The 17795-nt window shown below is 39.5% G+C and overlaps 1 protein-coding gene across 4 annotated transcripts in view; it reads left to right on the top strand.

The window, feature by feature from the left end:
• The first annotated feature begins 12436 nt into the window (after positions 1–12436).
• Positions 12437–17795, top strand: part of trappc8 (trafficking protein particle complex subunit 8) — a 38473-nt gene continuing 33114 nt past the window's right edge. For all 4 annotated transcript variants that reach the window (XM_023290857.3, XM_023290855.3, XM_023290853.3 and 1 more), the window contains exons 1-2: positions 12437–12745; positions 14914–15123. In XM_023290857.3, coding sequence (XP_023146625.1) covers positions 12589–12745; positions 14914–15123 — 367 coding nt within the window. In that variant the 5' untranslated portion in view covers positions 12437–12588. The remainder of the gene's footprint in view (positions 12746–14913; positions 15124–17795) is intronic.

The following is a 17795-nucleotide window of genomic DNA, read 5'->3' as shown; positions in this document are numbered from 1 at the left end:
GAGAGCATTTCAGTTGTAAGTGTGTGAGGTTTTTACTATAATGTGTGAATATGTTTACTTTCATCACTACGCAATTTTATTAGGTACGCCTGTTCGATTGCTTGTTAACAGACACAATCAGTCAACCACATGGCCGCAATTCAACATATTTAGGCATGTAGACGTGGTCTAGACAATTTTCTGAAGTTCAAATCGAGCATCAGGAAGGATTTAAGTGACTTTGAACATGACGTTGTTGGTGCCAGATGGGCTGGTCTGAGTATTTCAGAAATTGCTGATCTACTGGGATTTCCACACGCAACCATCTCTAGGGTTTACAAAGAATGGTCTGAAAAATAGTAATAAAATATCAAAATGTAGCGTAACCACTGAAGTAGTTACGTTTGAACTCGTTAATAAAGGGGCACCATCCTCAGTTTGTCTGAGGAAATTATTAATTTAAACAAAATCTCAAGGAGACTCTGATTAAAATAAATTTTATCAGTCTTGTTGTGTACCGTCCACCATGATACTCAGGTAAAACTTCAAGACATGAAGCACTGTCTTTTCAGTATTTTTATTGAACAAATGCGGACTATCAACATGCCGCCTCCGAGGTCCTCACTTCCGTTCCCATACATTTCTACGTCATCACGTAACACGTATATCAGTACATGACATTCCCCTTTTCCTTGGAATTAAAGTTTATCTTCACATACACGTACATATATATTTTTTCACGTCACATCATCTTGTCTCGCTGTCCAACAATGTGATCTTCTAACTGTCTCACAACACAAATAACATTTTCTTATAACCATGAACCTTGTCTTTGAACCCATATGTTTTACTTATTTCACCACAAAATCACGAAACCTCTCAGGTGTCTTTTTAACCCTCTGGGGTCTGGTTTGTTTCTCTGGACCCTGTGTGCCCTCTTGTGGTGTTGGAGTGTAAGTGTCAATGTTTTTGTTCATTTCACTTTCCTCCCGTTCAGGTATTGTTTCTTGTCCATAGTGTCCTTCTATGGTCTCATTGGTCATATATTTCTTTACATGTCTTGTGTTTCTGTGATAATGAGCTCCAGTTGGTGATTCAACTACGACCTGGTTTCCAGTTTTGCTCACGACCTTGTGTGGTGTTGTATTAAATGGTGTTGTAAACTTGTCCATTTTGTCTTGTTGAACCAGTACTATGTCTCCTGTGTCCACTTTTGAGTACTGAGCTCCTCTTCGTTCATCTGCATACATCTTTGCTTTTCCTTTCTGTTCAGCATCTCTGTCGCGTACATCCAAAGCAGTCGTTTTTGACTCACAAATGTCTGGCAACTTTCCTCTCATTTTCCGGTTGAACATAAGTTCTGCTGGACTTTTTCCTGTGGTTGGATGTTCAATACTACGATAAGCAGTAACATATTTTCTCAGTTCATGCTTCCAGTCGAGTCCCTCAGCTTGCGCAATCCTGATTCTTTTCATCAGTGATGCGTTCTGACGTTCCACTTCTCCATTGGCTTGAGCCCATTTTGGTGTTGTTTTCTCATGTTTGATTCCGTTATCTTCACAGTATTCTCTGAACAATTCAGATTTGAACTGTGGGCCATTGTCAGATTTAATCGTAACTGGAAGTCCATGTCTGCTGAATATACAGTCAATAGAGTCGATCACTTTTTCCGTGGTTGTAGATGTCATCACATCATATTCATAATATCGACTGTAGTAATCTACTAGCACAAGTATTGAGTGGTTTGATGGTAGCGGTCCAAGTATGTCTACAGCGACATTTTGCCAAGGTCCATCTGGTAAGGGTGTAACTCTCAGTGGTTCAGGTGGATCAGGTTTGGCCACTATTTGACACCCATGACACGCTTTGCAGTATTTTTCTGAAGCTTTGTCCATGCCAGGCCACCATACTTTTGTTCTGAGACGTTGCTTGGTTCCCACGATTCCTAAATGTCCTTCATGAGCTAGTGAAAGTGCCTTAGCTCTGAGTTTTTCTGGCAATATTATGCGATTACCCCTTAAAACTATGTATCCTATCACACACAGTTCATTTGCAATGGGTGCATATGCTTTGCATTTTTCAAAATGTCCGTTTTCAATCGCTTTTCGCACCTCTGTTATTTCTGAGTCCGTGGCAGAGGTTTCTTCGACCTCTCTTGTGGTAAGTGCTTTTGGAGTTGCATTTACTGCAATGAATCTCACATACTCCTCTGATTCATGTTTGTGTATCTCTTTTGGTGTTCTGTCTGACAGTAGTCTTGACAATGAATCAGCAATGTTTTGTTTTCCAGCAATGTGGACCACTTTAAAGTCATACGGTTGTAGTCTGAGAACCCACCGTTCTATTCGTGCACATGGTTTAGATCTGTGATTGTATATGACTTCTAACGGTTTGTGGTCTGTGATTAGGTCAAACTTTCTACCATACACATATGGATGTAGTCTTTCGCATGCCCATACCAGTGCTAGGGCTTCTTTTTCTGTTTGAGAATATCTGCGTTCACAGTCTGTTAGGCTACGACTTACATAGCACACTGGTACCCCTTCTCCATTCTGTTCTTGTACTAACACTGCGCCCAAGCCTACTGGGCTTGCATCTGCGATGATTTTGGTTGGGGCTTCTTTGTCGAAATAAGCTAGAGTGCCTGCTCTGGCTAGTTCAGTCTTTAAAGTTGCAAATGCTTGTTTTTGCTCTGGCCCAAATGTAAATGTTGTCTCTTTTCGGGTTAGACGTCTTAGTGGCTCAGAGAGTGTAGCAAACTGTGATATGAACCTGCTGCTGAAGCCTACCAGTCCAAGGAAGCTTCTCACCTCTGCAGTATTCTTTGGTTCTCTGGCTTCCACTACAGCTCTCACTCTTTCTTCAGTTGGTCCAATTCCTCTTTGTGTCAGCAGTATTCCCATGAATACAAGTCTGTCCATGTTGAACTGACATTTTTCTGGGTTTAGTGTTAAACCACATTCAGAAAGTCTCTTCAAAACAGCATGCAGGCGCTCGTCATGCGTTTCTCGGTCAGGTGCGTGTATGATTACATCATCTGAGATGTTCTCAACTCCTTCAATGCCTGCTAGTGCATTAGCAATCTCGTGTTGGTATTGCTCACTGGCTGACGAAACTCCAAATATCAGTCTTTTGTATCTGTAAATTCCATTGTGTACTGCAAACGTTGTGATCTCTCTGGACTCTGGGGTTAGTTCCAGTTGATGGTAGCCCCACTTGAGATCTAGTTTACTGAAAATTGCAGAGCCGTTCAATCCTTGGAGTATTTCATCCACTGTCGGAATGGGGTATCTTTCCCTGACTATTGCTTCGTTTGCTTTTCTCATGTCTAAGCACATTCTGATATCTTTGTCACCTTTCTTCGGAAGTATCACTACAGGATTTACCCAGGGTGTAGGTCCTTCTACACGTTCTACAATGTCCATGTCAATAAGTTCATTTATCTTTTTTTCAACTGCATCCCTTAAATGGTAGGGTATGCGCCTTAGTGGCTGTGCTACTGGTTTGATGTCTGGGTCAATATACAGGCTTATCTGTTTAGTGTTTAGTTTTTCCACTCCTTTAAACACTTTTGGGTACTGCTCTTTAAGAGTGTGTTTTAAGTCTGTGACAGCAGCCACATTTTCACCTATTTTCAGCACCCCTAGCTTTACAGCAGTCTTTTTACCCAGGAGTGGTTCACCAATACCTCTTATCACAATGAACTCAGCCTCGTCAGTCCTATCACCAATCTTGATTTCACATCTGAATGCTCCTTTAACAGATAGTGATTGTGTTGAGGAATATGCATTCAAATTCCTCGGCTTTTTGGGTATATATGAATGACACTTTATCTTTTTATCTTTTAGCTTTTGCCATACGTTTTCTCCCATTATATTACTTGTAGCACCAGAGTCTATTAACATCTTCAACTCTACTCCTCCCACCAAAAAAGTTATTTTCTCAGGTACATCATCATCTTTTACAATGAATGCATAATCATCTTGTTTTACCACATTCACATTTTGCTTCCTATGTCCTTTTGTGCGACACATTTTTGAAAAGTGGTCCTTGCCATTGCACTTGTGACATGTTTGTCCTCGTGCTGGGCATTTGGGATCCTTACTGATGTGATCAGTATAACCACATCTATAACACTGTCTGTCCGTTTTATTCTCCTCTTTCATTTTTTCTTTTGGTTTTATGTATTTTCCTTTCTTTGTCGTTGAAATTCGGTTGACGGTGTCCCCTTCTTTCTTCTCCCCGGTGATACTCATAGCTGCCAGCTGCTCCTCCACTCGTTCACATTGCGACGTCACCTCCAATGTGCGAGCCAATGTTAGACCTGGACCTTCCTCAAGTAGCTTTCTCCGTGCGTATTCAGAAATGCATTTACTCAGGATAGCGTCTCTTATTTGGTTATCTCTATCACCTTGAAAGTCACAGTCTTTTGCAGCTTGTCTTAAGCGGGTACAAAATTGTTGTACAGTCTCACCTTGTTTTTGGGACAACTTGTGAAAGGTTTGGCGTGCATATGCTGCATTTACTTGGGGAACAAAATATGTGTTGAGTGCCGCCACCGCCGCCGCGTAGTCCGTCGCCTCACCCGTCTGTGGTAAGGTGGAGAAAACATCCTGCACGTCCTGTCCCACTAAGTGCAGTAGAAGAGCACGTCTCCGCTGCTTAATCGCATCTGTGGCATCATTTGTCAAAATAAGTCCTTTCCCGTCCGCATACAGCTCGAAAGATGTCAGCCACCGTGTCCATCTCGGTCCGAGTGTAGCTGGGTCCGTGTAGCAAGCGAACGGTTGAATACCTGACTTTTCCATACTGTTAGCTTAGCCTTTTGCTAACTTGCCGTATCGCCGCCGGTTTTCCTCGCTTCACCAAGCGAAAATCATTGTCCCCGTCTTTCTCTTCCTCGTCGTCATTGTTGTGTACCGTCCACCATGATACTCAGGTAAAACTTCAAGACATGAAGCACTGTCTTTTCAGTATTTTTATTGAACAAATGCGGACTATCAACATGCCGCCTCCGAGGTCCTCACTTCCGTTCCCATACATTTCTACGTCATCACGTAACACGTATATCAGTACATGACAAGTCTGATATCTGAAAGTCTAGAATTCTGATTAAATTGACTTCAGTTCCCACACAAAGAAATGCACGAGACCCTGAATTGGTCAAAATGAAAGATATTTATTAACTATTCTACTAAGACAATACAAGTGAGCTATATACAGTGAGAAATATGATGTGTGTGTGCGTTGAATCAAATTAACATATCAGAGGAAGAGAATTATGGTGAAAGGAGATCAGATAGCGGACGATCTAACACAGTGAATCGGTAATCTGGGTTACGATTGATACGCTGAAGAGTGACTAAATTTAAATCATCAAGTTATTAATGACATCAACCCAAATCAGGAACAGAAAGAAGTTAGTGTTTCCTACGTTTTGCAGCGCTGTTTTGGAGTCTTCGTTTGGGCTGGAACAGTAGAAGGCCGGAGACATCCTCATGAGGCGCTCGAACTCTGTTTCAAGTGTCGTGTGGTCGCTAGGCAACGAGTTCTGGCTGGAATATACTTTCCGCACGAACGAGCCGCGCGGAAATCAGCTGCAAGGAAATCCGTGCGAGAGAACGTGTGTGCATTTTCAGGCCGCCGGTGTTCAGCGCTCTGTCTGCACGTCTTCCAGGGTTGATGAAAAATAACTTGTTTTACGGTGGCTCTCGTTCTGTTTTCAGTTGGCGTTAGTGGAGTAATAAAAAGGATGTTGAAACTTAACTGAAATTTAGAAAAAGGAAAAATTTGATTTCAATTATTTCTTATTAGAAAAACAGATCAAAACATGTAAGCTCAGGCTTGTATTGAAAGTGAACAGTGTCTAAAATATGTCGCAAAAATGAAAAAGCAACAAAAATGAGCTAAAGAAAAGAACACCGAGACAAAGTAAAATTTCAGAGTAAAAGGTAAAGAAAACGTGTCTAGGAAAGAACGGAGAGCTGCGGCGTAAGGATGCGCGTTGAGGACAGGAGGAAGAGAGGAGCCCAAGAGCGTGAAACAAAGCTAATAGAATGATGAAAGGCATTGTCCGGCCTTTTATCATGGAAGATAGCTCTGGGCGGGGAAGGAAACTTTCCCGCGACTTTTGGTAATCTGATTACTCTCTCTTTGTTCTCAGACGGCGGAAAACGGCATTTGAAAAATCGAATCAAAATATGTGATATTATATGCGCAAACACGATCTGTCCGTCTCTCACCATGATCATCATCAATAGAACATAAGCAACAATCGAGATAATACATTTTAACAAATACGTGAGTTATCTTATACATTCAAACTATATAGCAGAAATATGTTTTCGATATTAACAATATATGCTATTGTGAGGATATGTGTTACATTTCATGTGTACGGTTATGGATGATACAAACTTCACATTTTACACTCCTAATTGAGGATGATACAAAGGTTAATAAGGGTTTTGTCCCGACATCATGGAGTCCTCCATCGTCATTGGGTGATACTGTGGGTCCATGCAAGAAATAAGATTATTCATTAAAATATTAACTTCGTCCCGTATCACCTACAGACGTGAATATTGGAAATGTGATAAAGGAACTCCTTACTGTGATTTGGTATGCATGAAAACATGAAATAGATATCAGAAAAACAGTTATTGAGTCCATGTATGCTTCAGTTTAGAAATGTGTGTCCCAAACCAGGTATGTGGCAAAGTTTATGGCTTTTCTTATCAGATGTCCTCCCTGCAGAGGAGGCTGGGGTGCTTACATTCCTAAGGAACATGAATAAGGTGTTGATCAAAAACATTCACAGCTGTATGAGAGTCACTGTGTCTACATAATTGTGTTAACCCAAATTGTCTTAATGTTTCTTATGAAGCCTCATTCCTCCACAGGAGGTCTGAGATTCACTCTTATGTATGCAAAAGAAATGAATGTAACACAGTTTCCTCCAAAGGACTGTCAGTGGTGTGGGGCAAATCACAGTGGTCCTGCCGTAATTCACCTCTGACACTTAATGGAGTTTCTTTCCTGGGAAACAGAAGTTTTCTGGATCTGTCTATTGTCCAAGATGGCAGTTTTATGTGGCTTTTTTTTAGGTCCACAACCTAAATAGAAAGGATTTGTTATCTGGTTTCACCTCTTCCCTTGGCATTCCCAAAGAAGCCCAGCCGTGTCCGCTACAAGAATATGCAGAATACTATCTCTGAACACACAACACATCCGACCTTGAAGAAGATGAGCTACAGCAGCAGAAGACCACACCAGGGGCCACTCCTGTCAGCCAAGAACAGGAAACTGAGGCAACAATTCACACAGGCTCTCCAAAATTGGACAATAGAAGATTGGAAAAAAATATTGCCTGGTCTGATGAGTCTTGATTTCAGCTGCGACATTCAGATTGTCAGAATTTGGTGTAAATGACATGAAAGCATGGATCCATCCTGCCTTGTATCAACAGTTCAGACTGCTGCTGATTCTGTAATGGTGTGGGGGATATTTTCTTCGCATACTTTGGGCCCCTTAGTACCAACTGACCATCGTTTAAATGCCATGGCCTATACCTGAGTATTGTTGCTAACCATGTCCATCCCTTTATCACCACAATGTACCCATCTTGTAATGGCTGCTTCCAGCAGGATAATGCACTGTCACAAAGTTCAAATCACGTCAAACTGGTTTCTTGAACATGACAACGAGTTCACTGTACTCCAATGGCCACCACAGTCACCAGATCTCAATCCAATAGAACCTTGTGGTGGAATGGGAGATTGGCATCATGGATGTGCAGCCAACATATCTGCAGCATCTGCATGATGCTATCATGTCAATATGGACCAAAATCTCTGAGGAATGTTTCAAACACCTTGTTGAAAGTATGCAAGAAAGAATTAAGGCAGCTCTGAAAGCAAAAAGGGGGTCTAACCTTTGACTAACAAGGGGTACCTAAAAAAGTGGCCAATCAGTGTATACGTACAAGATATAAAGTGTCTGTATATAAACTTCCTGTTTGCTTTGATTGATTTTTCATAAATTTGTGTTGATAGAATAGTGGTTTGACAGACATCTTGATCTCTCCTAGGCTGTAATGGATCCTCACACCTGTTAAAACTGCAGGAGAAGCTTAAATCTGAAGTACGGACTGACATAAAAACATTCTCCAGATAACTCAGCTCTCTGATGGAGAAGTTGTTTATAGTGAGAAAATACTGAGACACCAGCAAAGGATTCAGAATCTAAGAAGCTTCTTGAAAAGTCAGCATGGTAAAGGGTAAAGGAGCTCACTGACTACTGGATCAGTTTACATACAGTCCACTTTTTTATTAAAGCAACTTTAGACAACATAATGATATAAAATAATTTCTGTACACAGTAAATACTTATCTATAAATAGACAACATAGACAAGTGAACATTTAGATCAGTATTACATTAAAACGCTGGGGATGTAAACATGTAGATATTACACTACAATATGTATATTTACCAAGGTTTTCAAAAGGTTAAGTAGTAAAAAACATTACTTGTGTTAATGCCTCTGGATCATAAAAAATAAAACCTGATTTTTCAGATGATGGCACACAATCACAATGCAAAAAAGTAAATCAAACCATGCAATTAATTGCCAGACCAATATAAGTTAACACCAGAAATGACAAAAACACAAACCCCATGAAATCATGTGATAAAGATGTAAGTTGTCTCAAAAAGATAACAATTTGGTTCCGAATTGGTCACAGTCAGTCGAATCATGGTAAATTCATTTTGCACAGCAGGATATCAGGGGAGTGTTTACACATTGCAACTGAAAAAATAAACCCCAGTCGAGAGCCTCACACCACAAGCATGTAAAGGTACAGGCAGACAGTATGGGAATGACAAATCTATTCAGGCTTTTGATAAAAAAAAAGGATCCAGCTGTGAACAAAGGTTTACACACATCTGTAAAGATGACGTATATTACAGCAGTCTTGACTTTCCAATGACTCCTACAACTCATAATTTTCTACAATAGAATCATTGAAACACGTGCGTCTTTGAATCTGCTGGGTCAAAAATATACATACAGTAATGCTAATACACTCCAACGCAAAATCTTAAGACTGGGGGAAAGATTACAAGTATTCACATTTCGCGCTGGTGGATCGTGACCATGTTGTAAGTAGAGCTTCAAAATGCTAAAAGAAGAAAGAGGAGTAAGACACAAAAAAATAGTCAATTTATTGAAAACTGCATTTAAACTAAAGCATTTGTTGATCGAAAGTTTAAGACCACAGCCTTTAAAAGGCAGAATTTGTGCAAAAATATGGCTCGTGTCATTTTCTGTCAGGTTTTCACATTGTCATGCGAATACCTGATGGCAAAGGTAGAAAGGCTTTCTGTCTTTGAACATGGCAGGATTGTTGAACTGCACAAACAAGGCCTCTTGCAACACGCAACAGCTGTCGAGGTTGAACACAGTAAGACAGTCATTTTAAATTTCTTAAAAAATCTTGAGGGTTGCGGAACAAAAAAGTCAAGTGCTAGACCCCAAAAAATTTCACCTGCCTTGAGCTGGAGGGTCCGACAAAGGACTTCTTCCAGGAGAACAGTGTCACTCTTTTGGACCATCCTGCATGTTCCCCCTATCTAAATCCCACTGAGTATGTTTGGGGCTGAATGGCAAGACAAGTTTACAAAACCAGAGGTCAGTTCCAGACCGTGGATGTCCTTTGTGAAGCCATCTTCACAACATGGAGCAACGTTCTCACCAGCCTCCTGGAAACATTTGCGGCAAGCATGCCTAAGCTAATTTTTTCAGTGATCAACAAAAATGGTGGGGCTCTTCACTGTTGAGTCATTTTGACACTTTTAGTTCTGTTTCTGTGTTTATTTGAGATCTGATCTTAAACTTCTGATCAGCTGATGAGCAGCCTGTTCGAGTTTACATGCAGTTGTCAATAAATTGCCTACTTTCTGTTGTTTGTGTCTTGCTCCTGTTTCTTGTTTTTGCATTTTGAATCTCTACTTTCAATATGGTTATAATCCACCAGCGTGAAATGAAAATACTTGTAATCTTTCTCCCAGTCTTAAGATTTTGTTCTGGAGTGCATTTGGTTAAATGTCTCCTACCCATTCTTGACTCAACTATGCAGTTTACGTGGCCGAACACCAGCTTCTTGTTGTATCTGTGACCATTCCTCTTGACAAAATTGGTGACAGATTCTTGTTTCTTCATTACAGTCCACAGATTCTTACTGTCAGGACTTTGGGAAGGCTAATCTAAAACCTGAATGAGAAGGAAAGAAATAAAAAGCCTGATTAAGCCATTTCTTTACCAATTTGAATCATAGACATATTCAATCTATGCTTTGGATGTGTATTTGGGGTTGTTGTCTTCTTTACATACCCAGCCGCATTCAAGACCAAACTGGATGATGATATTAGGTTTTCCTGAAGGTTATGGAGGCAATCCTCCTTCTTTATCATTCCATTTCCTTTCTGTAAAGCACCAGTTCCACTGGCACCAGAATGTCCCTCAGCAGCAGGCGGTAGCTTGTGTCTTCTTCCTAAACGATGGCTGTGACACACCAGTACCATGCACTTTATATTTACAGTTGTTTTTACAGATAATTTAGGGATCTGTGGCTGTTTTTGCAATGGTTCCAAGTTACTTTTTCCGACTTGTTCCAGTCAGTGATTTGCTTTTTCATATCTGTTTTGAGCTCCTCAGACTTTCTCATTGTAGTGCTCATAGGAAATCCAAAACCAACTTTGGATTGTTGGGTTCTCTGGTCTTTGTAATTGCTAAGGTCTGTATCTTGCTATGTTGTGCTGTGAGATGGCGCATGTTGTGAATCTACGCTATATAAATAAACCTGAATTGAAATAGTGTTTGTGGCTGAATCTGATGAGTGTATTAAATGGGCCATATTTAGATTAGCTCAGAGTAGTCAGCTGTTGTAGTCCACTGTATTCACTCATGAGAAGTTAAGAGGTCATGCTATTAAGAAATTTTCAGATGCCTCTAAAACTGAAGATGAATGTAATGTGATAAATCTTATTTTTGTTCAAAGTCAGCTTGTATTTTGTGCAAGCAGCATTGGAATTTTAGCTTTTAACACAACTTGGAGCAAACTGTAATATGTTAATTTGTTTTTAAAAATTAGAAGTGTAGAATAAAAAGATATTCACAAAATATCACAATTTTAAACTTAGATTTGGTTAACTTTCCTAACAGAGCCGCAAGCCACACATGATTGAGGAACTGCCAAAAGGTTAAAAATCCAACTATTATTCTGTTTTTATAGCTTCCGAGTCTGATTACTGGTGTAATTGTGGCATTTTAAAAGCAAACAAAAAAAACATGCATTTCAAACCTGCCGGTGGATCTTGTTGTACAACTTGTTGTAATATAGTTACATCTGTAACTATATTACAAAAAGTAATATAGGTAATGTTAGTCAATGTTGTGGGAAGATTCTGGTGGCAGTGTCGGCCGAGCAAAGACACCTCTGAGTATCTTTTTTTTTTTTTTTTTAACTTTATTTCCACAATGCTGTATACAAAATGGTTCAATAGCAGTGAACAACAGCAACAAACAACAACAGGTGAAGCACCACGCTCGAGGCAAGGCAGAAAGGAAGTAAATAAATGAAAAATTCAAAGAATAAACAAGAAAAGAAGAGGTAAACTAAGTTGTTTTTTTTAAAAAACACAAAACTATAGTTTAAATTCATTACATAAGGCTTTAGTTTTCACATCTTTAACATTTGTAGAAAATTCAAGACTCTCCAAGTAGGATTTTCAGCAGGTTTTAAAGACCACAAAGTTGGGTTTCTGACTGGCAATTTGCTAGTATGAATATTAAATTTTGCCAATAATAAAATGAGATTAACAATAAACAATTTCTTAACAGGCAAATCATTAATAAAATATATTCAATTTTAAAGTTCAGAGTAATATCCAATTTTATATTTAAAAAAGACTGATATCACACCAAAAATTTTGACTGAATGCACATACCCAAAACAGATGAACTAATGTTTCATCAGCACTGTGACAAAATGAACAAAGAGGATCAACATTGATCTTATACTTAACCAGAGCTGAATTAACTGGATAACACCTGTGTAACAATTTCAGGGATACCTCTCGCACCTTATTCGAGATGAAAAACTTCCTAGGTAATAACCATACTTTTCCCCAGTCCACATCAGAATAAAAATTATTCCAAAAAAAGATAGAAGCTGGCTTACAAATTGTATCCCTTTGAATTATTTCTCTAATGCATTTATAATTTTGTTTCATTTTCTATTTGTTTGTTTGTTTTTTACTCAAAAAGGGTTCTGAATTTCTATGTATAATTCAGCAGCGTCTCTTTCAATGACGCTGCTGAAAGGAAGTGACGGACTGTCAGTCTATTGGTCCGTCCAGCCTTCGTGTCAGCTCAGCATCAGCTGACCGCCTCAGTCTACACACAGGAAGAGGGCCAGCCAATCCAACATGGCTGCTGTCTGCTAATGTAGGCGGAATTGTCTTATGAGCTATAATAGTCAGACTTTGCTAATTGTTGATAATTGACTTAGTTCAGTGTGCTAGCTGGTTTTGATGCTGGTCCGACATGGCCCAGTGTGTTCAGTCGGTGCAAGAGTTTGTTCAGGACTCGTTTGTCCCGATGGTGGCCGTCTTATGCAGTGAAGAAGCAGACAGAGTAACTCGTAAGAACAACCTGAATTTTGCTGAGCTGCTGAGGCCTTTCTGCAGATTAACGTCCGAAGGTAGGAGAAACCATTTAGCATCCACCACAGCCCCGACTGTCACTTTCATAGCTGTCATAAACTCCGAGCTTCAGTGAGGTAGCTAGCATCGTTAGCCTAAGGTGGAATTGAGTTGACATTAGCTGTGTGCTATCAGACTGTTTGTGCTAGATTGGATCAGATCAGGTACCTGATAGGCGTAGCGACCAATCCACAACCTGCTGTAACCTGACCCACCAATCACAGCAGAGGGGCCCTCCATCTGCGTCCCTCCACTTGATATAATCTAGCGTCGGCCCTAGCAGACTGGATTGTGACTAAGCAGCTGCACCTTGGTGAAGTCCAGACTTGACATCTGAGGAGACCAAGTGACATCTGATTATAACCTTGTGAAATCTTGTCTCCAGGATAAATTATCAGACAGTTAACAATTATGTTGGTGTTGGATTACCAGACCGAACAAGCAATAGTTAAAGTAGTACCAAGCTAATTCGCTAATAGTTTTTTGTGTAGTCCACGCATTAACTTCATTAATTTCTGTGTGTGCTGCAAGTAAAACCCTGCCAGCTGAGAGATGCAAGCCGTACCACCTACAAATGTCCATACAATAGACTGGTTGAGACGAGCTGCTAGTATGACGTTGAATACAACCACACTCCTGTAATTATATGTGAGATGTACATATTTGCATTTCTCATTGTCAAAATTGTATTCTTGTTATTAGAATGGTAACTAAACATATGCACGATAACATTCTTAGTACAAAGTGTATGTCAAGAAATGTAGAATTTTGATTGTACTTGTGAAAACTAAAGGTTTGATATCTACAAATCCATAAGAATTTTCAGTGTCCTTTCAACATTTCATAGAAGAAGAAGAAGATATGTATTTCAGATGTGCATAATTTAATTCTTTCTAGTCAACATGAGCATTTCAGATAACCACAATGACAGTCTGACTATCCACAATTGTTATTTCAGTGACAGAGATCCACAGTATCATTCTTAAGGGACAAACACTGCACCTTTTGCCGTTTTCATGTGTAGTGGGTTTTCAGTTTTAGATGTCCACAACTACATTTTTGATATTGAGAATTTTCTGGATATCTGTGTTGACATTTTTATAAGGAAAAAAGCTGAGATATCCAACAAAAGAATACATTCTAGAATCTGTAATTCTGGCTATCCAAAATTGCATCGCATTTAGTACGAAGGTATAGCAAACTGTTTTATATACTGTTTAAATAAACAAAAAACTCCCCACTTGCCCCTGCAGGCAGTCTTATGTCTCCTTCAAGCTCGGGTCTTCTACCTGTGTATGTGTGCATGCCCAGTATACATACACATAATCTGACTTTGCACCTGTGTGCATTACAGGGTCGATGGTGAGATGATACATTGTGTAGCCTTAATGTGAGTCCAGTTCGTATCGGAAAATAGTGCACTATGCTGTTGTCATCTCCTTAGCCAAAGTCCTCAGCACAAAAGCAGAGATGCTGTTTTTCCTTATTCTATTGTTACTTCCTTGCCTCCCTTAACAACTGATAGTTTTCCCCTGCACCCAATCACAATCTCTAAAGCGTGCTTTGTTTTATGATATATTCCCTGACTTTGTTATGTGTGGTTTGTTAGTGTGACTCATCATAATATCTTTTTTGGTGACCACATTAACCACACAGAATTTTATGAGCAACTTTTGTGTTGTGAAAAATATTCCAGTCAGTGCACATGAAGCGTCTTTTCCCTATCTTTGTGCTATCTTTTGACCACACACTCAGTGTTTTAATCTGTGATAAGAATATATGGTGATAGTGGGGAAAATACATCTATCCATTTTCTATACATTGCAGCAAAAGTCCTTTCAAAACAAGGCTGTCTCATGATGTTCTTGAGAACAAGTAACCTATCTAACACTTCTTAGGAGGAGAAACAGATAAATATGGGGTGGGCAAAGATACAGCAGCATTTCATAATGGATGATGGAAAGAAAGTAAAGAAGTGAATGTAAGCGGACCAGCAGCAGTGAAAACCATATCACAGTGGGTCAAAACCACAGCGAGACATGACACTGAGAATATTCAGTACAATGATATTTTGTGACTGTTGTATGAGATTGTGTGAGTGCAATGCAGTGACTTACTGCCCCAGGTAATGGACTGAACAAAGTGTTCTTTTCTTCTGTTTCTCCAGGTCATATCAGGGATCCCAACAATCAGGTGCAGGTTGTGAAAAATCTGCGTATCTGTGTCAACAAAGTGGTGACAAGCGAAGGCACAACATCTGCTGCCCTCAACCCTGCCCAACGCCTTCTGCTCAATGAGGTGGTGTTATCCTGCCAGCCACAAGAGGGTGCTGTGACCAATGTGATGACAACAGGAGACTATGAACTTAACTTCAGTGGTAAGAACTAGAGCTCACACCTCCAGAATAGTCCCATTTTGGCTCCAGTTGCCAAAGTCAGGGCTGCTTTAATTCATTACAACCTTGTTATGTTGGGAAAGTTGGTATCAATAATAGATGGTATAATGACATCAGCATTAATTCCCTGTTTTAAAGTAGTTCATGCCCAATTATTTATGGAAAATGGGTTTCCCAATTCACTACCACTTTATGCAATGTAGACACCCATGTTGTGAACCATATGAATGGATTTTCCTGGATATTCAAAAGATGCTGATGCCATTAAGTTTTGAGTGTATATTTTGTAAATACCTGTCATTAGGCAAAATGGCTTTAGCAGAGGAAGTTCTAAGAACATGCTCCGTTGGTGAAAACTCAGTTGTGATTAGTCTGCGCACAACCTGGATTACACCAAAAAAAAATGAAATGGGGAAAACCAACTGTTTACATAAAAGACACACATTAAGTATTGTTTATTATACATGTATGATGTAAATTGTGAGCTATTGTTTCATTCATACTGTCAATCATTGTATCAAGAAAATTTTCTTTTGATATTATAAGCATAAAATACATTTCATTGAACATGGACATAATCGCTTATGACACCATAAGCTGAGATCTGATACCAAAGTGACATCTAACTGGCCAAGAAACACAAGCAGTGAGGGTGGTCCTTGATGTCTCCTGAGTAAGGTTAGGTTTGCTGAGGTCCCCATACAAAAGTTAAGTATAGTAGAGTAGAAATAAGTCTCCATTTGACTAACTTAGAAGGTTTGATTTAGAATTGATCTTTCTGACAATAGAACACAAGGTAATGCTGAGTTGTGAGCCAAGTGTAGACCAAAACTCATCATCCATAGCACACCTTGCATTTGCCCTAAAACAGACTAATACTAGGTAATACCCGTCTTCCTCAAAATTGGTAGCCAGATGACTGACAGCATTTAGTTTTCCATTACTTTGTCAAAATGTATTATTTGGATTCAGTGACTGCCACAGCAACATTTGAGTTTGGTTTTAATTTAATTATTGTTTTGACCAGATTATATGTATACTACCTAATATAAATTTACAAGGGGGAAGTCAGATTTTATTGAGCTAATTACCAAACAATACATGTCATTTTAAACTGAATGTACTTATAAAAACTGCTGAAAATTCAATAACATTTTATATATATATAGCCCCAATTCACAGCATATGTCATCTCATAGCACTTCATATAGCACATACAAATCCAAATTTTAAACAGAGTAACCCAACAATTCCAAAATTTTGTTTGAATGGCCTGTCACCAGCACTTGACCACAATGGAAAGGAACAAATAATGTCCTTTTTAAAGAGAAGGACAAAAAAAAGCTCAGACAGGACCAGACTCAGGGAGGGTGGCCATCTGCCTTGACCAGTTGGGGTGATGATGGGGATGAGTGGGGTGGGAATTGCAGATGGAAACAGACAACGCATAAGAGAACAATAGTCAGTTTGGAGGTCAGCGACACCAGTGAATGCAAAGCTCCAGATACAGAGATACCTGCAGAGAAAACAAAACACAAACTATGGGAGAGAGAAGACACAAAATTTCTGACATGCAATGGTGGTATATAACTGTATGAACGAGAGAGAGAGGAGAGTAGGGGAGAGTTGCTCAGTCCGTCATGGGAGTCCTCCAGTAGTCCAGACCTATAGCAGCATAACTAAGGGACAGCTCAGGTGATCTTGAGCAGCCCTAACTATAAGCTTTATCGAAGAGGAAAGCTTTAAGCCTAACCTTAAAAGAAGTCCGGGAGTCTGGGAGGCATGTCTGCCTCCTGGATCCAAGCTGGGACCTGATCCCACAACAGAGGAGCCAGACAACTAAAGGCTCTGCCTCCCATTCTACTTCTGAAAGCTCTGATGATCACAAGTAAACATATTTTCTGAACAGAGTACTTCGCTCTGTTCGGATAATATGGTTCAGTGTGGTCTTTAAGATAAGATGGGGCTTGGTCATAAAAAGTTATATGTGAGAAGCAGGATTTTAAATTATATCCTGGATTTAACAAGGAGCCAATGAGAAGAAGCTAACATGGGAGAAATATCACCTCTCTTAATGGTTCCTGTCTGAACTTTGACTACAACATTTTGTATCAGCTGGAAGTTTTTATGAGATTTATTGGGACATCCTGATAATAAGGAGTTACAGCAGCCCTATCTAGAAGTTAGAAATGCATGGACTAGTTCTTCAGCATCACTCATAGAGAGTATTGTCCTGATTTTGACAATATTACATAGGTTAAAGAAAGCTGTTTTGCAGAAGTGCTTTATGTGTCTGTTAAAAGACATATCCTGGTCAAAAATAACTAAAAAATTTGCTCACAGTAAAATTGAAGGCCACTATAATGCCATCTAGAGTAACTATCTGGTTAGGAGGTGTGTTTCTAAGGTGTTGAGGGCCAAATACAATAACTTCAATTATTTCTAAATTTTGAAGAAAATTACAGGTCACCCAGCCATTTATGTCCTTCACACATGAATGCTTGGAGTTTAACAGATTGGTTTTGACTGGCTTTGTAGATTAAATATTACTGGGTGTCATCTGCATAGCAACAGAAATGCATGCAATGTTTCCTAATAATATTACCTAAGGGGAACATGGACAAAGTAAATAATTCTAACACAGAACCTTGCGG

The sequence above is a fragment of the Amphiprion ocellaris genome, chromosome 2, assembly GCF_022539595.1.
Source record: "Amphiprion ocellaris isolate individual 3 ecotype Okinawa chromosome 2, ASM2253959v1, whole genome shotgun sequence".
Classification (NCBI taxonomy): Eukaryota; Metazoa; Chordata; class Actinopteri; family Pomacentridae; genus Amphiprion; species Amphiprion ocellaris.
The sequence above is the reverse complement of the archived record's forward strand: the minus strand, read 5'-3'. Positions and strand labels throughout refer to the sequence as shown.